Raw genomic sequence first — 23,990 nt, forward strand, 5'->3', positions numbered from 1 at the left:
TTTCCTGCATGTGCTCATCAGACCAGGCTGTCCCAGACGCCCATCCTTGGAGTCCTTTGAGTCCCTGAGCTGCTGCTGGAGGTTGGATCTGAGAACTGCAGTTGCTCAAGAATACTTCTTGTGAATTCCCATTGTGCTCCACTGATTGTCATTGTGCAGGGGATGCTCCAATCAGGTTCCTTTCCTGATTGCTTTCCCACCGTGCCGGGCTTAGCAGCTCAGCAGAGACCTGACTGAAATCTGAATATTTGCAGTTATTTTTGGATCTCAGATTGCTGTGGGGTTTGGGAGCCGCTTTGCACCTCTTCATATCTGACTGTGGTTACGTGACATAACCAGACAGTAGCTGACAAGAAAGAAAGAAGTAGCAAAGTGAGGCCGCGTGCCGTCTTCAAACGTTTTCATCTGGTGCTGGTAATTTGTAATTAATGCAAGGATCTTCAATTAGTCACTAACTTAGTGCAGGCCTGAGACTTCAAGTAATTAAGATGATGTGTTTGCAGTGTGTTTGGGAAAGTGTGTTTGCTGTGTGTTTGTTAAGTCAGCTGTTTGACGTGCATAGTCCTGTTTGTTGTGATGGAAGCTGTTGGAGTTTACACTCGGAATAGGTCTGAGCAATGAGATTTGTGCTCTTCCTTCTGCAGACTCTTAGGAAAGGCAAAGGGCTGGGATGTGCAGTGCTTTCTTGAGGGGAAGGATGTCAGCAATATGTAGTTACAACACATCTCTTTGGCCATATTTAATAGGCTGCAAGATAAAATATTTTGTTTGATCTTACAAGTGTCAGATAGCGGTGATAAGAGGCGAGTTACCCACAGCATGACCTGTTTGCAGATCCAACAAATAGCTGTTTTTCTTGGTCCTGCAATGAAGTCTTCAAGTTTTGGAGAGCTGATGGGGTGAATGCAGCAGCATTTTGGGCTGTTTGCATACTCTGCATTTATATTAGGTCCTATTATTGTGATGGGTGGTAAAAAGCTGACGATGGGATTGGGGCAGGGGGATTTTTGGACTGTGATTTTCTCCAGATATGGCTGTTCCTGCTGTGTGCTCAGTGCAGGGGCTCTCTGTGGCTCAGCCTTAAAGCCTCACTGTTATCCAAACCGTGAATGGTTTGTTTTCCCACTAAACTGCTGATTAATGGTGTTTATGGGTAAAAATCTACTAGAAATCCTTGACAATGACTCTTGCTTCTTATTAAGGTAAGCTGAGCGTAGAAGGATTTTCTATAATTAGGTAACATCTAATAGATTTAATTAAGACTCCACCTACCACCAATATTTCCCCGCTAGAGCGTGTCCTGTAGTACAACATCTGAATGTTTCTTGAATACAAGAACTTCAGGCTGAGTGTTAATAGCATTGAGGTGACAGAAGCAGAGTGTTGTGAGATCTGAAGGCGGTCTTATTTATCACCACTGTAGATCCTGCAGTGCCCAGAACTGGTGTTCCAGGTAAAATACATGGGCAAGGTGAGAGCTGCCTTAGGCATGGCAGTGTGTCATCAGCTGTTGGTTATTAGTTATTTCCATCTGTAAAATGGCTCAGCTTTATCTGTGGAAGTTGCAGCTGTAGAATGCTTAACACTCTTCCCCCTCCCTTGGAGGGTCTGTTTGCTGGGATGGGGAAAGGCTCAAAGCACAAAACAAGCTGTGCCTTCAAGTGCCTTCCTCCCTTAGGGAGGCATTTTTGGATGCATTGAGTCTCCAGGTCAAGGAATTATTTTATTTCACTTTAATGTCTGACCTTGAGAGTTTCTCAGGCAAAGCATCCTCTCCAGTCAATGCGTATTTCTCTTTGATCAAAATTAATGAAAGACTACAGGAGATGATACAATCTTACTAGATCATTGAAGATACAATGGAATTGTGGAGCGCTATTACTTGCAGGCTCAAATAGAAAATTGACAAATCTGCAGTGCCCATTGAGTCTAATTCATTACGCTCCTGTTGGGCAGCAGAGGGTGGGCTGACTCCCTTCAGGCTCTTCAGAGTTGTGTTTTGGTGTGGCACAAGGCTGCTGATGGCTGGTCTTTTTTCATAGCGAGTATAATTGTTTGCAGTCTCAAAACTGCTCAGAAGACATAAAGGTTTCTGCTGTCCAAAGGTAATTGCCCTGACATCTTCCCTTACTTTGTAACACACAGTCCTGCAGCTGATTACTGTGTGTGGCATGACAGCCTCATGCTGGAGTTGTTTGCAGTCCATGTGTTGGTAGCAGAGGAGGGGTGTGGAAGCAGAAGTTGCTGATGCAGAGTGAAAGCTGTGATGCTGTTGGGACTGAGGCTTTTTGCCTCCAACACATCCAGCATTTCTGGAGCTGGGATCTCCTGCTAAACACCAGCATTTATCCGCATTGTTCACCTCATCCCTGCTTGGTGTTCAGCATTCACAGAAGGTGCAAGTGAGCAGAGAATTGGGTATGATGTGAATCAATACTGTGGTCTTTTTAGAGAGATCTTCATCATCAGAAACTGTTTTTTGTTTCAGGCTGTTTTCATCATACGGCACATCTGAGAATTGCATTCCTTATTAACCTGTTCTGTCGGCTCGTTTTCACTGCACTGCTTATGAAGGCCAACTTGCATCGCTTATTGGTGCCATCTGGATGCTCCCCTTTGATTTCGGTTTATAGAAAGCAAATTTCTACTGATTCCTTCTTTCTTATTGCTGTTAAGTTTCATGACTGTGTACAATTACAGATTAAATTCTGAGGAGGCATAGCTGTTCTCTGGTCAATAGTGAGGCTGTAGTTTGTGGCCATCCCCAGAAGGATCAGAGCTGCTGTTCTGGGGTCACCTGGGCAGAACAGTGCCTGCCCTTCTGCTGCTGCTTAATATTCACTTGGGAGAAGTGAAGGTTCTCTCTGAAGACCGGTGTCTGAAGCAGAGTTTGAACCCTGCTTGTGTATGCGTCAGGAGTCGGAGGGATGCGTGGAGTTGGCAGCTGAGACCCAGAGCCGCTCTGCATGTCAGCTTTGGCTCTTCACAGTTGTGTGGCTTCAGCTTCTTGAGATTCAGATGGGGAGAGCAGGAGGAACGGGGCTGCATGGGCGGTAAGTACCGATGCTAACAAAGCCATAATTAAAGTTTTTGCTTGATTATGCCTCCATACGTTCACCCTCCTGGATGCCCAGCGTGTTCTGGGATTATTCATGTGGTTAAACAGGCTTTCAGCCTTAAGATGCCTTCAGCTCCTGCGTCTGGAAAACTTAATGTTCCTGAGAATTCCTTGGCCTTGTTAGCTGCTGGCACTTAGCAGCGAAAGCCTTTCTCTGCCCCTAGTGGATTTAGGATAACAATCCCGTGGTCTCTGTTAAACGGTGAGGTTAGAAATGATGCTTGGGGAAAGAAATCCTGTGTTTGCTATGGAAGAAACATGAGGCTCAAGTTGCTGTGCTCCCGGAGCATCAGCTTGCTGCTCCATCAGGGTGCTGCTTGTGATGTGCTCAGTGTGCTGCATAGCTGGGCACAGCTCCTGCTGGAAGGGATTGAGAACAGAGCAACTCCCACACCAGCAGGTATTCGTCCTGTAAGGGCAGGTGATGTCCTCCTTGTGCAGCATTTGTTGTGGGTTGCTTTGCTTTGTCCTTCAGGAGCCTTTTTGAATCATTGACAGGGATCTGTTGGGGAAATGAAGTGACTGCCTGGGGTTGAAAATATTTTTCTCTTTTTAAAATGGATTTGTACCAATGCCCAAAAGGGAAGAATACTCTCTTGACGTTATTGATTGCAATGCGTGCATTCTTTTGGCTAGAAACATAATTTAGCATTCCATCTTCTTGGCTAGATGGAACTGATCGTCAGACTCTTTTCAAACTGACATTTTGCTGCTCCAGAAAAGGGAACAGCCAAACTCACAGATGCTCGGGCAAAGACCTTCTGTGTTGGATGGACAAGAAATGAAAACAGAGCAAAACACCCGCTCGCTTTATGAGCTACAGCCTACTTTACAGCACTGCTGTCCTTAGCAGTGCCTGCAGTTGTTGCAGTGTGACCCAGAGCCACTCAGTCTCCTGGCTTGGTCTGCTGCTGAACCCGAGGGCTGGAGCTCAGGAGGGAGTAAAGGCAAGATGTGCATAAAAGGGACATGATGGGAAAATGGTGAACGTGGGAATGTTTTGCTTTTTTCCCCATACATTGGAAAAAATGACATTTATTGAAGCTTGATGCTTAGTTCCTGTTCACAGCTTGAGGGCCGTGAAAGCCCTGTATATTTGAGATGGCTGTGCAGGCTTTAGGCCCTATAAATAACACTTTTCTAGTGGGAATTCACCCAAAACTCATTTTAAATGAGCAGAGAAATCCATCCAGGCTGGAATTTATGAGCCCTGTGACCATCCCTGGAGACAGCGTTAGTTAATGAAGCCTTTGTCAGTGTCAGAGGTAAGCAGAGGACTCTTGTGGCTTGATGAATTATCCTTGGCTTGGAAAAGGGAAAATGCAGTTGATTCTTAAGTCACGTTGGCGTGTGGGGGTTGATTGTATCAAGTCAGATTGAGGGCTGTTTGCAAAGGGTAGGCAAAGGTCATGAAAAATGGGGGTGTAGCATTTGTTAGAGGGCAGGAGCTGAAGGGATGCACTCCGTGCTGCCTCAGGAGGAAAAACCCCAACTGGACTTGAAAACTGTCCTGGGGGCAAGAAGTGGGGGGGGACAGACCAGCCCACATCTTGTTTTGACTGTATATACGATGAGCAGACTGGTTCATTTGATGGGAAATCTCTTTAATAGGTGCCTTCAGATTACATGCAGGAGAAAAATCACTGAGGTATGGTGTGGTGTAATTTAATGCTGGTTTAAACGATGCGATCCAATGCATTTTCATTAGGTGTTCTGAGACGCTTCTCCAGCATTTATGCTTTGAAGGCTGTTGGATTGCCAGCTGCAATAACTATTTTGATTGCAGTCAGAGCTGATGGTGGGCATCCTACCAGAAAAATAATGTGCTCTGTTTTAATTATGGCACCTGCATTCCAAAGTGGGAGCCTGCGTCCCAGTCTGTGATGTTGCTGTACTTGGTACAATGGAGCAGGATAATATGCAACAGGTGGAGGTGAGCACACGTGCAGAAGGAGGGGTTTGGTGCAGCAACCTGCTGTGTGCTTAGCTTAGCAAGTGCTTCTGGCACTGCTTTAGTTTGGTTCCCCACTGTAGGAGCAGAATGAAGCCAATGGAAAACGCATTGAAAAGCTCACGCAGTCAGTGTTGGCCCCAAGCAACTTAAGGGGATAATGACTCAGTAACCCATTTGGCCAGAGGTACAGAAAGAACGGGAGATAATTTGTGCTCTTATTACTGCCCTCACCTTCTTGTTCCAGCCCTTAATGAAAACAAGGAACAGTGTTTGCAGCTTTTCTCTCTCTTGTTGCTGTACAATCCACACAATAGTGTGCAATCCATGGAAAGACTGAGGCCAAACTTCTGCTAGAATGTCATGCCCTTGTGCACAGGCCATCCTTCTCTTTGAGCACCCTGTAACTACAAAGCATGACTATATGCTTAAGGGCAATTTTGTTTCAGGTAGTACTTAATTCCCATCATCTCCTCTGGGACGTGTGCACTTGCTTACAGGTAAGCAGACATGTAAATGTTGCCCTGAATTAAAATCAACATCTGCAGAGTGGAGTTGTCTCAGTGAATGCTGCGAGCAGAATCTGAGATGCAAAAAAACCTTCACTCAGAGAGGACAGATCTGCTAAGAATCAAAAGCCTTTTGGGAGCTGATGTTGCTGGGGATGAAAGCCAACAGGTTCTGTTTTCTGTTGCGTGTTCTGAGTAAAACTGGTCTTTGTGTTGCCTGGAGTCTTTGGGGTCTCCATCTCAGCTAAGTTACACAGTAAAACTTTGGCACTCTCCTTTAGTTCTGTGCACAGCAAAACTGTCTGAATCCTAAGAAAAAACTGGAAGCTTTAAATCTGTAATAAACAGCAGCAATTGTTCTTTCAGCTTGTGTAGACAATGGGTTTTATGCTGGGAGCTGGGAATCGTTTCTTTGCTGACATCAAATCATCTGCCATCGTTGGCAACTGCATGGATTTCGCCAGCAACTTGAACATTTTTGCTTTAATAAGGTTCCAAAGGCAGAGCGTGTCAGCTTTCATTAGTCAGTTCAATCTGTTTGACATAAATATTTGAATTCATTGAGTTGGGGACGGAGTAAGAACAGTGAAGGAGGTTCACTTACTGTCTCTATAAGTTGGCTGGTGGCAGATTGAAGGAGAAGCTGCTGGGCTGGGACTGGCTGTGCTGGTGCCTGGTTGGTGAGAGTGGTGGCCCCAGTGCTAAGGGTTGTTCAGTAGGAGCTGTGATATAGGAGGTGAATGGAAAAGATCTTTGTAGGTGTACTTTTAAGGCATCGCTTGTGTGTTGCAAGCATCTTTCTCATGGATAAGGAAAAAAAGGATGTAAGTGCTGTATAAAAGATGTGGGATGAGCACTTGTGTGTGTAAGAAGGATTAGACTTTCTGTTACAGTAGCACGTTTATACCTTATGTAAATCTATTATGTAAATCACCTCAGCCAAGTGTGGGGAGATGGATTATAAGTTATAAAACTGTGATTGTTTGTAGGAAATGTACATTAGTTCTTGCGCTGTGTCAATATAGTGAGAGGGATTTGGTGTCTGCCATCTAATAAAGCATTACAAATAAAACATAACAAAACTAAGGTTCGTAACAAAATTAACAGTTGCCATTTAGCAAAACTGCCATTTAGGGCAGTGCTGGTGAGTGTAATCTTCCTCTTGGTTTCTTGCAGGTTAACGGGTTTCCAGCTGCCTGCTCCTATTGTGAGTACAGGGGTCGTGCTGTCCTTGTGGCTTGTGAGTGACTACGCAGTCAGTGCTCAAGGCTTCCAGGCAAACTATGAAGGTAAGTGCCCAATACATACCTGCCTTGAATCGTATGTGCGTCCTCTTATGGCATAAAGGACAGGTTAACCATGCCTAAATTGGAGTTACTTTTGCGTTAATTATTGAACCTTGAATATTGTCTCTGTCCCTGTAAATGTTTTTCTTTGGAGTCTTAAGATCTCAGCCTTAATGGTAATTTTTGGTAATGAGTCCTACTGGCCAATTACCCAATACATTAAGCCAAGCAGATGCCTTCATTTAGATGATGATTTGATCTCACGGTGTTTTTTGCACTTGACAATTGTTCAGGTTCAGGAGAGTTCTGTTTAAATACTCTCTAATTTCTGTTTAAACACTTTGCTCTGCCTTGAGGCAGGGATGGGGGGGGTTTATTCCTCCCAATGGTTGGTGTTTCAGCAGGTGATGTGAGCAACCTGGCACTGCTGTGTTGTCTGGCTCAGAGCAGGCTCTGGTTGTTCACATGGCAAAGTGATCCCTTCCCATTCATGGCACCTCTGGTGGAAGGAATCCATCATTATGCTTGATGAGCGTGACAAAGGACCTGAGTTAACATGTAGTTAACTCACAGTACAGGAGGAGATAAGCGAGCGTTTGATAAGAGATACGTGCTCTGCTGTAGTGCTGTTTCAGCTCGTTGGTAATCCACGACTTGGTGAATAGCTCGTGATTCGATAATTCATGCTTAAGGACAGAACAATGCATCTGAGCCCTTTTGGTAAATGGCTCCTTCATGATCTGCTATCGAAGCACGCTCATTATTTGCATCCTCCCTGTTAGCAGGCATTGGGAAATGGTAACAAGAGATCTCGGGAAGCCCTTTTTCTAATGGAAGGTAGGGAGGAAATACATATATGGGGACATTGGAGTGATAGGAATACATTGCGTTTAGGCTGATGTCTGCTCTATCTGGGAAGCAAAGAAATTGAGGTTGGCTTTATCTAAGCAAAGGTCTTCCTTATTTACCTAATTAGTATGAGTATGCGTGATGAAGACCATTTATAAGCAATTTATTGGAAACAACAAACATCTGCTTGTATCTGTGTATGCGTTTATTCATTTCTGGCTGCCCTAGAACACACTTAAGCTGCTGTGCACTTCAACTAGGTAAGGGAGCACTTGCATGCATGGGTGGCAGAATGCTTCCACTGAGAACATGCAGAGATGCTACAAGAGCAGATGGGCTGAAAGCACATTTCTTGAGAGCCTGCAGAGCCCTTTGTGAGCCCCCAGGTATTGCTGGTGCCAGAAGGGCACTGGAATCTGAGGAGCTGCCAGCTGCAGGGCTGCTGTGCTGTATTGCATTGCCTGTGCAGTGCTGCTAGAGAGATATTCCTTAACTCTCTCTTCCTCTGACTTCCTCATCTTTCTTCATTTGGTTTGCTGTGTGTTGCCAGCTTGTTTGTTTTCATTGTGTGATTCCTCCTGCTCTCCAGTCTCTTGGTATTTGTTGTGATTGTTTTTGTTTTGTTGGTTTTTTTTTTTGCTATTGATGTCAACTGTTATTTTGAAGCCCAGTATAAACACTAAGGATTTTACATTCGTTTTCCTGCTGTGGAAGGCAAACAGGCTGATGTGATGCTTCCCCAGCACAGCTCCCAACTGCTGTAATGGGGTGTGAATCTTGACCATGTTGTCTTGTGAAAAGTATTCTTGGGGAATGAGTAGCCAAAAATGACCAATGCCTCCATTGATTGCTTCCCCTGAAGGATGTCTGAAACTAATATTAAGGTGCATGCCTGCATTACAGTGTGAAATTAATTGCAATCATTGCTGCCGCACACCTGATGGATACACAGTGAGCTGGCATTTACAATAAATTGGGCAAGTCTTTTACAATAAGAGGAAATCGATATACATCCCACATCACTTCCTCAATAGTACTAATAACACTTCATGATGAATAGAGGGCGGGTTATTTTAGCTTATTAATGTGGGTATAAAATAACATTACATTATTATTTGTAAACCATTACCTCTTGGCTGCCTCGCTTTAGTACTGAGGGGATGAAGAATGGCAGAGGACTTGAGGAAAGGTACCTTAAGCTGCTCTTCATCACGTATGACTGAAGAGAGCACTGCTTTAAAGTACTTCTGCCTTGGCTTTGTGCACTGTAGCCACAGAAGCCAGAGGCGTTTCATGGAATCATAGTCTCTCAGGTTGGAAAAGAGCACAAAGAACATTGAGTCCAACCATCAGCCCATCCCAATGCTGTGCTTGGGGGTGTGAGCAGAACAAGAAGACAAGGAGGCATACAGATGATGTTTTGAGACCATTGGTGTTCTTTCCCCCAAAGCAAAGTTCATGTAGAAACTCAGGTTCTGGAATGGACTGAGGCATATTGGACTCTGGACTCCTCTGCATCCAAAGCTGCTGCGTGATGCAGTGAGATGGAACAGTAGGTGAAGATTTTTTCCTTCCCAAGACATCGTGTTTGATTACAGCTGCAACAAATTTGATAGCTGCAAACACTGAGTGCCTGATTGAAAAGAAACAATTACGCCTGGAAGAACACTGCTTATTTTAAGAAATTAGAAGCGTTTAAATACAGAGGGAAACAACCCCAAGTAAATGGTACTGTTTTCCTTCGTAATAAATACCCTCCTCTTTCTCAAGCACAAATATTTCATTCTTTAGAGGGTTGTTTGGGGAGCGGTGTGTGCGTATTTAGATAACACAGTTTAAAACTGGGTCCTGTCCATCTTTATCCATTGATTGTCCTGAAGTTGGGCAATTCCTGACCCTTGTTCTGGATGTGTTGTCACTGTGCTCCGTGTCTCCCTTTTCCCATTGACTTCGCAGTGGCAATTGCCCCATTCATGGAGGACAACTCGGTCTGATTTGTCTTTAAGCACTGAAGGATGCAGAGTTAGTTCAAGCTGTTCAAATCAGCTTCTGGTTGTTCAACTCGGGGCTCCCATAGGGGCAGTGGGAGCTGCCCGGGGGGGTTGTGGTGGCAGTGGGGTGACCCTCATTGCACAGGAACTGCTCAGAGTGTTTTCTCCATCTGGGAAAATAAACGTCAGGACTGCCAGCTTTGTACTGAATAGGCTAAAATCTTTCAAGCTGTAACAGGATGTACTTTTTACGCCAATTTTCTTTCTGAGCAAACACCGCGTTGGGTTCATTTAAACATCCAGCTGGGTCCCATCTCTTTCAGTACCTGAATCATAGCAGAGATGCTCTGGGTGCTTGGTAAACTTCTTTAGTTGGTGCTTTTCTTTCAGGCTGAGGCAGAGGAACACGAGTCCTGCAGCAGAGCACAGGTTAACCCTTGCTCTGATGGCAGAAGGAAGGATGGAAGCTCAGGGTTCTGCTCTGCTGCCTGTTCTTCTCTGTAAGTTTGCTGCTGCCTCTGTGCTGTCGTTGCAGAGTCAGAGCGGTGGATGAGGTCAGGCTGAAGGCAGCTCATGGGCTGATCCACTTCCAAAAGTGATTTAAGCTAAATGGAATTAGCAATGTTTTAAATATGATCTAAATGCCTACCCGAGGTCTGAATGCAATTCAGCTAATCTGTTTTAAAAATAATTTGCTAATTTTTTATATGTAGCCCACCATATGGAGAAGCAGTGAAGTAGCAGAGGACAGCAGCAGATGAACCAGAAGTTTTCATCTCATTCTAATTGCTCTATTAGAGTTTATTTTGCTGCAGTAACTCACTTAGAGCTGCTCAAGCCAGCCAAAAAGATCAGCAGCTGAGATCCTTGGTTGGCCATGCTGGCTCTGTGCACTTCTCAGCAGTACTTAGTGGGTTCACGGCTAAATTGACTTGTTTGGGTCACGCTGCTGTTTCCCAGTGGCTTGAAATGAACTGATAGATTTTAAACTAAGTGAGGCATCTCCAAGCTGCTGTTGTTCTGGGGGTTCATAGCATCGCACTTACAAATGCATTCGGAGAACGCAGGCAGAGCGGTGCCAAACTGCAGCTCCTCAGTCAGCACACCGTGCTGTGCTTTGCTTCCTGCTTGTGCACTGTTGGTATTTTGGAGTACATGATAAACCAAGGCACCAAACGTGCTGTAAGGCAAGGCAGTATTGTCAATAACATTGAGTGACGGGGTTGTTTGATGCAGCGTAGCGACTAGAAGGGGAGGTTGCTTCATAATTAGATTTTAAGCATAGCATTGGATTTATTCCGTCTCCAATTAAGTGTTTTCTATGAATGCAAAAGATGTGCTTGGCAATAGGTTTACACATTGTATGGCTTCAGATTTTTGTCTGCTCTTTGGAACGTGTCCAGGGTTTCTCGACTCTGTGGCTGTGTCCCTGTTTGTCATCAGCTGTTCGCAATGTGCAACTACTGTTTCGTTTAATGTACCATATGCAGATTGCACACAAGTGATTTGCATACAATCATAGAATCGTTGGAGTTGGATGAGACCCTTGCAGGTCATCTGGTCCAACTCCTCAGCAGCAAACAACGATGCCCACAGCTCTGTCAGGTGCTCGGATCCCCTCCAGCCTGCCCAGGCTTCCTGCAGCCCTTCTCTTCTGACCTGTGCCAGCTCCATGGAGCTGCTGGCAGCCTTGCAGGGATTTTGTTCCTTTGAGGAATCGGTTGTTTGTTATTTTTTCTGATATCCAGGATGTGATATTTTAGACAAAGAGCTGCTTTAAAAACGTTTTTCAATGGACAGAATGTGAGCACAGGAGCAGAGGTTTGAGCTCCCCTTACTGTATGCATTAACACAGGGGGCAGGGCACGACCCATTCATTGAGTTTAACTGTGTCCAAGGTCAATAATAAAACTTGCAATGAGGGCTGGGTGTTTCTTGCAGCCAGCAGGACTCACCTCAGCACCCAGCATGGCAGCTGGGCCCCCTTTATTCCAATTGTAGCACCCCCTCAAGGGAGCTGGGGTAGGAAAAACCAACCTCCTTCTTCTTTCCCTTTTTAACTATACAAAAGATTTTTATTGCTTAAATGAGCTCCCAGCAAGTCTGCCTTAATTTACTACTAATTGATTTTAAGACTTGAAAGCTGTGGAGCTCATTAGCATTTGCTGACTCAGCGCCAGCCCTCCCCTCCTGCACACCAGAGCGTGCAGTGAGATATTGACCCGCGTTGCTGCAGCACTAAATGAAGTTGAGAGCATATTAAATGTCTCATATTGGCGTTTGATTTGCATATGCAAATGAGATCAATCAGTGCGGACGCAGGAGAGCAGAAATAACGTGCTGCAGATAGGATGCTGCATTAAGCGTGTAGACAAACACCGAGTGACGCTTGCTCAGCTACAAGGTGGGGTCACTTTGCTGTCAAGGAGTTCCCACTGTTCTCCCCTAACCACAGCTTCTCTTATTGGACATAAGTGTGTGGAAGTGCAGCAAAAAGAACTGCAAGATCTCCTGTTGCCTCTGCTTTGGTGGTGGGAGGTGCTGCCAGACCTGAGGTGCTGGGCAGGAGCTGAAAGCAGCACCTCAAAGAGCTGCACATCCCCATGAGGATGCTTGGGAAGGTCTCGGATCCAGGCTCCCTCTTGGTAGACCTTAATTTTCCTTCCTTCTTGCTCCCCCCGCCCCCTTTTTTTTTCCCCCCCTTTGCATATAATAGAGCCATTTCTTTTCAATCAGGGAATCTATTTGCAGAACATGTAGTTGTTAGATGCGTTTGGTTTTGTTTCAGCATACATTTCCATAAAAAGTCACCACTAATGAGCTGTGCGAAAATTGCAGACTTGCTGCCAAGGCAATTTGGTTAAAAGGCTTGTCTGTCCTTCCTTGCCGTTCTGTTGTGCCCAGGGATGGCTGTGATGGCAGTGAAGGGGGAGGTGAGGTCTGGGGGTGCCTCTCTGTACTCTGAAGTCCCATTGCTGCTATTGCTGCCCCTGCTCTGTCTCATTTGATGTGTGGTGGTGGAGACTGATCCTTGGCTGAAGGGCTTGTTTTGTCTCTCCTATATGAGCTGAGACTTTGGCAAGAATCCTCATCTTAAACTGCTTACAGTGGTCTCTAATGTTATTTTTTTTTCTTTAGTGGGATAAGTGTTCAGATGTCTCCATCCCAATTTAAGCCCGTGAATGTCCCTTCTGATATGCAGATGGGATTGACTTTAGAAGAACTTCTATGGGGAACAGCTGAAAATCCAGGCTAAAGCTGTCTATATGCAGCAATTTAGATATGGAAAATTAGCTTTAAGCTTAGCGTTCTCCATTAGGAGGAGGCTAGCTGACTTTTGATTATGCAGGCAAGGCAATTACTGCAGGAGGGGAGGAAGGAGGTGGCTGGGCTGACCAGCCTTGCTTTTAGCAGCTTGCCCTGATCTGAACTCATCATTCGTAGCAGCAATGGCTGGGAAACAGAAAGCAGTTTGCAGAGGGGCTGGGGGGAAAACTTACTTGGCTGAGTAACAGCAAACCTATCCCACAAAATCCTCTGACATGTGCTGATTGGATCTAAGCTCCTGAGAGACATCTCCTCTCAATCCGTTCAAATCTACCCACTCTGTGGATGGTGATTCCTTCCCCTTTTCTTTACCAGGTGATGTTTCTTTACAGTTTGGAGATTAAAATGTCATCTGTCCAAGCAGAACCTGACTATAGCATGGAGCTGAGCAGTGTGACGCACTGAGGTTGGGTGAGGGACTGATCCAACATCAGATCAGCATCATGGCACCATTGACTCTCCCAGAGACCAGGACAGGAGTCTCCTATTCTTTTGTTGCCTGATTTACTGTTTGGAGTAGGAAAGAAGCACGTCTTAGCATAAGAAGCTTATGTGCATGTATTCAGCTACATGGTGTGCCTTCAGGAATGCTTAAACACCAAAGGGCTACTCCTGTGTGCAGCGCACCTTTTGGTTTAGGTTTTGATCGACTCATATAGAGTGAATCCTTCTTAATTCAAGTTAAATGAGTATTTAATTAACTTATCTCCGTTTCCAGAAGCGAAAGCACATGCCACGTGGTGATCTGTGCCTCTGATTACTGTGCATTCTCACCTTGACTCATGTTTTGATTCAGAAAGCGCTGTGATTAGCTGTCAGCCATTAGAGATTGGGGAAAAAAGAGCCCCACCTCCTTCTCTTCATCCCCCCCCAGACAAATCTCTTTGTGCTCGCTGTGCTCGATGGAGGTTGTTAATGGTCAAGGCCATGAGGATGGACCTGCTCACAGCTGTTTGCAGCTGGAAGAGCATGTGATGTTTTGGTGCAGGCACTGTGGAGGTGCTCCAGCAAATTGAGGATAGGTTAAAGGAAAGGAAAGTCATTAGTTGTGTTCGCAGTGGCATTAAGGGGTCGATGTAAGGATTCCTGTACTGCTCAGCTTTCATTGGGTTTTTAGTGAGTCCCCATATCATGGATAAGTGCAGCTGGATGAGGCTGCCCCTGGCACAGCTCTCCCCATCGGAGGACATTGGCAGCGTTTGGGGTTTGGCCTTGATGTGCTGTTCTCAGCCCTGATAGGGCTCAGCAGCTCCCTGATTTCTTATACTCATTTTTCTCTTCCTTGTCTCACTGCAAATAACTCTTTGTGCAGAGATAAGCTACGCTGAGAATGGCTCAGCTTCCAATATACAAATAGCGTCTGTGCACTAAAATATTTTCCTTCAGATTTACTGTTTCCTTCATGTCCCAAGAATCAGCTGCCTTCACAGTCTTGTTATTGATTACTGTGTCTGGAGCAACAGGTAGAGGGGAACGTGTTTGTGAATTGCGTTAGGCAAATGCCACATAGAGCTCTGCAAGGCTGAGCAAAAGCTGTGCTGTCTTCAGCCCCACTTTGCTGCTCCTCTCACCCTTCAGGCCAGCGTGTGGCTGGAGATGGAGCTGCTAAAGGCTGCTCCCATTGCTCTGTGTTTGTGGAGGAGGAAGGTCATGATGGCTTCATGCTATTGAGTCTTCCACCTCAACCACATCCTGCTATTACAGAGCAAAGCCAATGATTATTCAAGCAGAAAAAGGCTCGTTGATATGATTATTATTCATAAGAATAGGGCCTGTCAATCAGTAATCCTTCAAATGTGGAGCAAAATAAATACAACCTGGCTTTCTGTCACTGTGTGGAGGTACTGATGGATCTGGTCCGTGTTTCTTTGTAGCAGAGCTGTACCGAGCCTTGGAAGGGGTGTTCTGTGTCTTGAAGATATGATAGCTTAGTAGAAAGTAATTGTTGGATTGCTTGTTCTTTAAAAAACAAACAAGCAGCAGAACTGCTAATGCTGAGAGCTCAGCTCTGTGTGCTTGTGTTGCTATCCTAGTGGGTTGGAAGGCAAAGGAGACAAAACCCAACACCCAGCCCTTCCAGACTGTTTGATCTCGTCCTCATTTGTTCAGCTGCTTCATCCATTCCTTAACACACCGACTTGCCTGGTTCTTAGTTTTGTTATTTATCCTGCAGGGATGGCAGTTGCACGTTCGTGTTTCTGTGCCAGCAAAGATGGAGCACATGCAGACAAATGGGACGCGCGTGGCCATGGCCCTTGGCTGCTGCCCAGCACGTGCAAGGTGTGCTCTGCAGGTCGCTGCTCCATCCATCCATGCAATATAACGCCTCGGTTACAGGCAGCCCATGAGCTGATTCTTTATTTTTAGCTCCCCACCAAAGCGAACGAGCTGCAGAAGGTTGGGTAGGATAGATACCATCTGAAACATGCACGCTGTGAGGTCAGCTGCTTGCTTTGATCGGCTCGGAGATGGTGTTTTCTCCAGGCTGACACAGCTGTGATAGTCATTTGATTATTCTCGTTATTTGCATGAAAATTATAACTACTTAGTTGATAAAGTCGCGGCGGCTGCCTCCTGCCCCCGGGGAAGTGCTGTGCTGTGCTTTATCTTGGAGATTTCATAGAGATCTCATCTGCAGAGAGATCACTGAGCACTTGGGTTTATCCCTTTGTGCTTCTCTGAGGCTTCCCCCGCCCCACCAGCCCCACTCTCACAGAGCTTTACTTCGTGCTGCCTTCATAACAGCTTGTCCTGAGTTTAATAGAGGGGTTTACAACGTTGGCAGTGAGCGCTGTTTTATAGTGTTGGTGTAAATCTGATGGCTGTCTTTTGATGGTTCAGGTTATCATAACTGGGTATTCCTGCATTGAGCATTACTGAATCCAGGTGGCGGATCACAGCCTTCTCCTCTGCGCACATCCCTGCTTTTTCTGCTCCAGAAACCCCCCTCCTAACACCCTGCATCAACTTCTGGCCCTTCAGTCTATTGAGATGTGCCAAAGCAGGGAGAAGAGTTGCTTTTGTTACTAAGGAGACAAAAAAATTAATCTAGTATTTAGCACGAAGATCCTCAGCTCCTCTTTGCATCCATCTCTAACTGGGAAACATGAGAGGTTCACTCAAAGTGATGCTTTCTGCCAATGAGATATAAATACCCGTTGCTGCTTCAGTGTTACGGCCCATGTTCTTGATGATCAGCAAAGGAGGACGGAGGGGGGAGTTTGGCACTTCTGTCATCACTTCCACAAACCATTGGGGTATCTGGAAATTTCCAGCTTAGCATAAAAAGCTCAAGAAAAGAAAGAGGTGGGTCTAAACAAGCAATATATCCCACCTTTGGAGGTGGCATGAAGGAACTCCAGCATTACCTGTAGCTCTTCAGGAAGGCAGTTTGTGTCAGGGATTCCTCTTTGTGTATTTGTCGGTGCTGCTGGAGATCCAGACCACAGAACTACCTTGAAATGAACCTTCCAGACACTGCAGGGCTTTCTCAGTTCTGCCAACTAACACAGAAAGCCTTTATGCTAATTAAAATCTCTTGCTGCCGCTGATCTCGCTATCGTCGTGTTCCTCCCACGTAACCTCTCATCCTATAAAATTAGACCAGCCTTGCAGAAACGCACAGTGGGAGGAAAATGAGTTTTTGGTAGCATATTTCATATCGTAATCTCATTAGCAGTTGTGCTCTGCTGTGACTACATGACGGGGTTGTGCACGTGTGTGCTCCTTTGGATGCATTTTGTCCTCCAGAACCCTCCTCTGCTCCTGGCTTTGTGGCAGTGCCCTGGGCTGCCTGCTGAGTTCAGGACATGTGGAGATGGAGAGGAGTCAGGAGTGCTGTGCTGTGGCACTGAGTTGGATGGAGAAGTTCCCCCATCTCAGTAAGCAAAGCCTGCACTGCCATCATGCAGCTTGGGAAGGGTCCCAGTGCAATTATGGACCCTTTGCAGGTGCTGTCTGATTGACAGATGGGCAGCTTGCTTGCTGTGCCATTTGGGAGCTTAGAGAGCATCTGTAGCAGGGAAAGGTAGCAAAAGAATTATGTTATTCATTCTGTTTCAGTGACTTTGCAATCGGTGGCTTGGTTTATATATCAGATGATGACTTTTCCAACTGTTGGTGCTCTGCCTGACCTGGGGTCTGGAATCCAGCTTAAAATAAGCCCTCGCCTCTGTGTGTGCATTGTTACAACCTTGTGTGTTATTCATGTGAGACCGATGGTACCAGAAATGAATGCACATAGGCCAATAGGAGGTTTCTTTTTCTGATCTTGTGATGGTTTTCTTCTGGCTTGTTGTACAGCAGCTTCCCTGGTTTCAGTAAATCCTTGCTGTGTTTACAGAGGAACTGCTGGGTGCCTTTAACCATCACTTCCAGTTGCTGCTGCCAGCGGTGGATGGGGAGCAGTGCTCCACGCCTTGTGGTCCCAACGGGTTGGGGTTTTCCCCTTCAAAACAGCTTATGAGATGCTGAAGCTGCTTGAACAGCGTCTGGGAAGCTTCCAGTGTTGCACTGAACAAATGTAACCCTCGGCAGTTGCTCTGATGGAGGCCAACAGAAGCGTTACAGTGCGGAGTTCATTACTGAAAGGATACTTATATAACTTTCTCCCTCCTTTTGTGGCAGGCCTGTAACTTCTATAAAAGCAAACCATGTCCTGAATGCCTTTTAAGATGTCAGCAGGAGACAGGACTGAGAATTGGCCATAATCCTGAATATGCGGCAGTTGAGTCCAGCGGTTGCTTTGTGCTTTTTAAGAATGGGAAGGTTTAATCCCCAACCAAAGTAGCCTTTTTCTGCTGCTGCTCAGATCTTTAGCTTGCATAAGCCACAGCCTGCTGTTCTGCTTTGGAATTTATTTAATAGCTCAGTTGTTTGGACATGATTAAAAACGTAATGAATGGAATGAAGCAGTAATAAGATGAACAGCTCATAAAGGACTTCAGCCTAAAAATATCTGCTTCAGCACAGCTACTGTAGGGAAGTCTGTGGCTGCAGTCATAGAAAAGTCCACTGCATGAATCTCTGACAAGTTCCAGTGAGTTGCTGCTGAGCACGAGGCCAACACATCACCCCTCTGCTTGAATTTGACCTTTAATAGATATCAATGCATAGGTTTGCTCCTAGTGATGGGACAGGATTCAGATTGAGATGCTGGAATCTTATTCCCCACGTTCCCAGTTCTCTCTCTTTCGTTAATGTGTTCTGAGTGTCCTTTAAAACAATCTTGTATTGTTTCCATGACAATATTTATACAATAGATGTCTTTCATGCAGCACATCTATGTGAATTCTTCCTTTCTAGCACCTCTTTGCATTCACTCCTGGTATATGTGAAGTCTCCTTGAGGAGTTTGTCCATCACATTGCTCAGGATTGGCCTTAGGTGAGCAGCCTCCATCAGCCCAACCTGTGCTGATTGCAGTGAAGGAGGAGCATTTCTGCTGTGTATAATAGAAGGGCAGCACCGTTCCTTGTCTGGCGGATGGGTCCCTGCAGGTTTCCCTTTATCCCAGCCTTGTTTTCCCTAACTGGAACCAGAGCTGCATAGCTCTGCTGAGGGTACAGTGAGAGCCATGAGTTGTTTCTCTGGCTGAGATCTGAGCCATGTTTGGTTGCTGTTGCGGTGACAGAGCGCTTCTCCATCCCTCTCAAACACCCACACCAGAAATAAGGTCTCTGAAGTGATGTCTGTGATCCAATGTGGCAGCAGGCTGTCCGTGTCCCTGCAGGTCGTGTCAGCTGTGATTTCTGGCTGGTGGTGGGGTGGCTTTTAGGTTTAATTGGTCTTAAGGGCACTACCACTGCTGCCTTCCCTGCCTGCCTTAATGTCAGCTTGTGTAAGTGCCCTTTTAGTGGCTGTGACATAGGCTGGGATGTGTGTGTGATCACTTTAGCTTTGTTTCCAGAGAAGAGGGTAAACTCACCTTTAGATATATATATTTTTAATCATTTACTACTGCAAATTAACAGCGCACCTGTAGTGCTAAAAAGCAGAAAGCTTCACAATTAATGTGGCTCTGTCATGGCATCATCTTTAAGCCACGTTTGCTGGTGATCAGTAAGCACTGTGCACTGAGCTCAGCAGTCCTGGCTGCTTTTGCTATTGACTCTTCTACTCAGCAGTTTAATATTTCACTTTCCCAGCTTTCAAGGGCATTTCCCCATGAGCTGCAGTTTCACCTCTTTGGTTGGCTGATGTGCTGCTCTGAGGTTTTTGTCCCAGTTCATCATGCTTGCAGTGTTGGCCATCATGCAGCGTTGAGTAGCCAAGCTTCCTGAAGAAGCACAAAACCACAGGGCTGTGAAGGTAATAAATTAGAAAACAAATGATGAAGTGGTTTAAGCATGGATAGGTTGGTCTGCTTCTTTTGGACATCTGATGGAGGTGGAGTGGAAGTGTGAGTTATGGGTGTTTCTGGCCCCATAGCTGTGGGTTTACGTGGTTTGTTCCCTGCAGAAGCGTGGTGCCATCCTGGTTGGTCCTCTGAGGGCTCCAGTGAGCTGCTGATGTGGGTTGGGTTGGAAGGGTGGGAGCTGCTATGTAGGGCTGTTGGTGTTCAGGGCCCAGTGGCAGCCCTGGTACTGTGGGGTGATGCCCGGGATGGGAGCCTGACTGCTGCTATGAAATATTTATTGGAACAGATGTAGTTGGCTCCAGTTCCTGTTTCTGGGTAATCAGCCAATAGGCAGAGAAGATCAATACGCAGATAAACAATGCAGGCTCTATAGTTGGAAGTGGCTTTTTTTTTTTTTAACGGAACAAAGATTGTTCTCCGTCCAGGGATGGTCTCCAGCAAAACGCAGAGCGGATCAACACTGGCACCCAGTGTCTGGATAGGAGAGGGCCAAGCCTCTCCCACATCTCCCTAGGAATGGTCAACCTTAGTTCAGGGAGGAAGAGAGGACACAAACACAGTCACCCTCCTGCTCCTGGGAGAAGTCTTTTCATGTTGCTCTGCAGCTGGCAAATGCCAGTTCAACGAAGCCTTTAAACATGCACTTAAATCCATTCCTGCTAAGCAAAACACTTAACCGCATACTTTAAATTAAGCTTGCGTTCAAGTGTTGCTGCACGTAGAAGCAGCAGGGCTGGAACATGCTCACAAAGATGAGCACGTCCTCAAGTGCTTGCTGATGAGGCTGCTGATGCAGGAGAGCATCCTGGGCTGGGGGTAGAGGACAAGGTCTGTGTCCATGCTGCTGTGCTGGCCAGGTGTCCTCTGCCATGCTTAGCAAGGTCTGGCACAGAGCTGAAAGCATCAGTGAGTGGCATTGAGTCCCGACTGCAGGGACCCCTGCTGGATGTGGCTCTGGGCAGCCTGGTCTGCTGGTTGGTGACCCTGCACATAGCAATGGGGTTTGAAACTGGATGATCATTGTGGTCCTTTTCAACGTAGGCCATTCTATGATACGACGTGTTGGGAGCCCCAAGGGCAGAGAGGAGGGCTGCTGCTACTGGGTGCTGTATGGGCAAGGGGCTTCGTGGCTGCATCTGCCGTGATCTCATTGCTTTCATGTTTTGAATCTTGTGCCGTTTCTGCAGCGGGGTGATTAATCAGATCTGAAGCACTCTCAGCTCTCTCTCGATGCTCCGGAAAGTTGTGCTGGGGTTGCTGTAGTGCATTGCAGGAAGGGAAATTGAAAACTGAAAATGAATTTCCAAAAAAGCCCTAGAACTACTACTGCAAAGGAGATGGATGATGAATCATTCTGGTCTGTTATTATCCAGAAGTAACTATCTAGCTGTTTTTTAGTGAACAAAGAAATATTAGAGGGGAAAAAATAGTTTCCATTTAGCTTTATCTCTGTTGGCAGTAGTGGAAATGAATCATGACATAAAAAAGGATAAAATGAAATGAAGAAGATACCATTTATTTCCTTTTTCTGTAGCACATACTGGACATACATCCTGAAGGTTACAACTCTCCGGAGCTAAAACAGATTGAACTGAGACACTGGTGGGGAGGTACTGGAGGTTGGTGGAGGATCCCTGTGGTGCTGAGCCCCACAGTTATGGGCAGGAGGGATCCATCACTGGGCTTGGGTGATGCAGCACTGCTCCGTTTGGGAAGTGCAGTCAAATAGAGACCTTAGAAAGGCATATTGGAGATGAGCTTTGGGAATAAGTCTTGGCTCAGCCAATTGGTTTAGGTCAATGGTTTTGTTATTTTGCTTTGCCTGCGCAGCATCCTTTCATGGGGCTTTATCAATTATTCCTGCTGTAGCGGCTGCACTCAGGAGCTGTAAGTGCCTGCTCTGGCATTGGCTTGCAATGCTTGTTTTTTTTCTTTAAGCTCAGGAATGAAAATCAGTTTTGAGTGAGGAGATGATGTATGATCTCATATCGTAAAAGTTGTGCTCCTTGATAAGATTTCAAGGTTACAACAATGATAGCATTGAAATATCTGCCATAAACTACCGCAGATGATTCAAGCCATAAAAATGTTCCTCTTAGCTATGTAAATAGGGTAATAGACTGGAATGTGGTAGCTCGATGTGTTAAATGTTGGGGTTGGTTTATATTCAAACAATACAGAGAGAAAATAGAGCTGCAGAAGCAGGGAGGATTCCTATTCTGAATGGTGAGCAAGGTAGGGATGGGTCTGAGTGCTGGTTTAAAAGCACCTGAGCTGTTAACGCAACTCAAACGTCTCAGTGTGATGAGTGGGATGAGAAGCATCTCTGGGTCTTTTGCCTGTTTTTTCCTGACAAAAAACAGCCCGTGGGGTTTTAGGAAAGGCTGATGTAATTAGCCTGAATTTATCTTGATGGTGGGATGCTGTCCAAGGATGCGTTGAGTCACATCTAATGACTTAAAAACTACTAATTAATTTCGAATGAACTGGAACGGGGGAGACGTGGCTTTGATGAGTGTTAGGATTTGAAAGCTTCTGATGTTGGGACTTTGCAGTGCAGTGATTCTGGGTGAGGGGCTGAGAAAGGGCAAAGCCAAATGGGCTTCAAAGTGGAAGTCAGAGGATGGGTTCCTCTGCATTGTCAGCTTAGGGAGTGCTCGGGACGCTGGTGTTTATGGTTTGATGAGGTGCAACTGCAATGGAATAACCCTATTTCCTCTCCTCTGACATAAAATAAGGTGAGGGTTTGGCAGCCTTTCAAATCAAGACAAATAAAATAAACTGCTCTGTATTCATCGTGGAAAGCAACAGACTTTGCTACAAAATGACTAACAGGACATTCTATTCATCTGCACCAATCTGGTCTGTGGCTGCATTCATTTCCATACAATCACTGGAAAGTATTATGTTGATTGCCAGGAACAAAGCTTTTATGGGGATGAAAAAAAATCCGTGCTACTAATCTACAGTGGAATTGGTAAATGGGTAAGACAAAGCTTTAATAATATTATTCTGTGCGACATCTGATGTAAATAATACAGTCCTATTAATCTCTCAAGCAATCAGAGTCTGGCTGTTAGAGGCAGCCAAGGATGAGCAATAATATTATCTCTTCTGAGGAGCGTTGGAGTAGAATTGCAAATCCCTTTGCAGCCAACACAGTTGCTGCCCCAGCTTGGTGAGTTGGGGTTGGCCCTAAATCCAAAGCACCTGCATCCCTTGCTGGGCTCCTAGGGGCACCCCAGGGGCTTGGGATCCCATCTTCAGCTCTGTTGTGGGGCTCTGATGCAGCTGGGCTTTCTCAGGAGCACAGGGGGAGGTGCACATCACCAGCTCATGTTTGTGGTGAAGGATTGGTCACCTGTGTGCAGACCTCAGGGCTGTGACTGAGCATCCTCCTGTGGCAGCTGGTTTTGCTGCTGATGTTAACCTGGAAACCAACTCATTCAGTAGCCCCATTGAATCCAGAGCCAGCAAGGAGTTAATGTTGCTTCCCCCAAAGGCACGTGTGTGCTGTCTGTCCTGCAGTGCAGTGTGTGTTAGTTAAGGCAGCCAAACGTAGCAGAATTTTTTTAAATGAGATTCTGGTTTTTTAAGTGTGATTTGAAGCTACGATGCAGGTTGGGGTTGTCTGACTCTCCACAGTTCATTAACACGGGAGCAGCCAGTGTTGGAGTGACTTTTAAAGCTGATAGATCTTTATTTATAGCGAAGTTCTAGTCATTAATTTGAAAGGAACGAAGCATAAAAGCAAGAGTTGGGTTCATTTTATATTTTTTTAAAGCGACGTTGGTAATTTAATTAAACTGGGGCTTTCGGTATCATTACAGAAAATGAAACATTAGTTCTGCACTGCTTTTCAACCCATCTGACCTGTTCCATAGCGTCGCCCAGTTGCAAAGTCTGCGTGGCCACTGCTGTTCTGATGTGAAGTTATTGCTGAGCACAGAACTGTTCAGGTCCTTGAGTGACCCAACTGGGATGCAGAGCAGTGGGGTTGAGGGCCAACCCCATATCTACAGATGAGTCCTTCCTGTCTCTCGCTGCTGTCCACATGGCTGGCGACCATCACCAGCCTCATGACTTAAGTTCAGTCGTGTGGTTATTTGCTCTTATGGTTTAAGCAATAAATTCACTTGGAGTTCTGCATTCCCCACCTGTCAATACCTCTCTCCCATTGCCCTGTCCCTAACCAGAATCACCTTCCTTTGGCAGTTCTACCCAGTCACACGTGTGGGAACCCAGGCAGGCTGCAGAATGGTGTTCAGCAGGGAACGACGTTCAACATTGGGGATAAAGTGAGGTACAGCTGCAACCCTGGCTTCTTCCTGGAGGGCCACGCGCTGCTCACATGCCAATCCAGCATGGAGAATGGAGCCTCCTGGGATTTTCCTCTCCCCTTCTGCAGAGGTAAAGTGACCTCCCTTCTTCTGAAGAGGGATTGAACGAGCTGTTTGGGGTTGGGTAAAACCTCATGGACCGTAAGCTTGATTTAAAAGAGTTGCAAGCTAAACATGATGTAGTTGATATTGAGGTTCCTTTTTATTGGATTCCCTAAAGCTGCCAGGATTTGGGTGACTAATGGGAAGGTTATGAAGTGCT

General features: G+C 45.8%; 1 protein-coding gene across 1 annotated transcript in view; it reads left to right on the top strand.

Annotated features, from left to right (window-relative positions):
- Window positions 1-23,990, top strand: part of CSMD2 (CUB and Sushi multiple domains 2) — a 191,898-nt gene that overhangs the window by 17,719 nt on the left and 150,189 nt on the right. Inside the window, exons 4-5 of the mRNA XM_072355231.1 lie at window positions 6,755-6,867; window positions 23,604-23,798. Of these exons, the coding sequence (XP_072211332.1) occupies window positions 6,755-6,867; window positions 23,604-23,798 (308 nt within the window). The remainder of the gene's footprint in view (window positions 1-6,754; window positions 6,868-23,603; window positions 23,799-23,990) is intronic.

The sequence above is a fragment of the Excalfactoria chinensis genome, chromosome 22 (assembly GCF_039878825.1).
Source record: "Excalfactoria chinensis isolate bCotChi1 chromosome 22, bCotChi1.hap2, whole genome shotgun sequence".
Classification (NCBI taxonomy): domain Eukaryota; kingdom Metazoa; phylum Chordata; class Aves; order Galliformes; family Phasianidae; genus Excalfactoria; species Excalfactoria chinensis.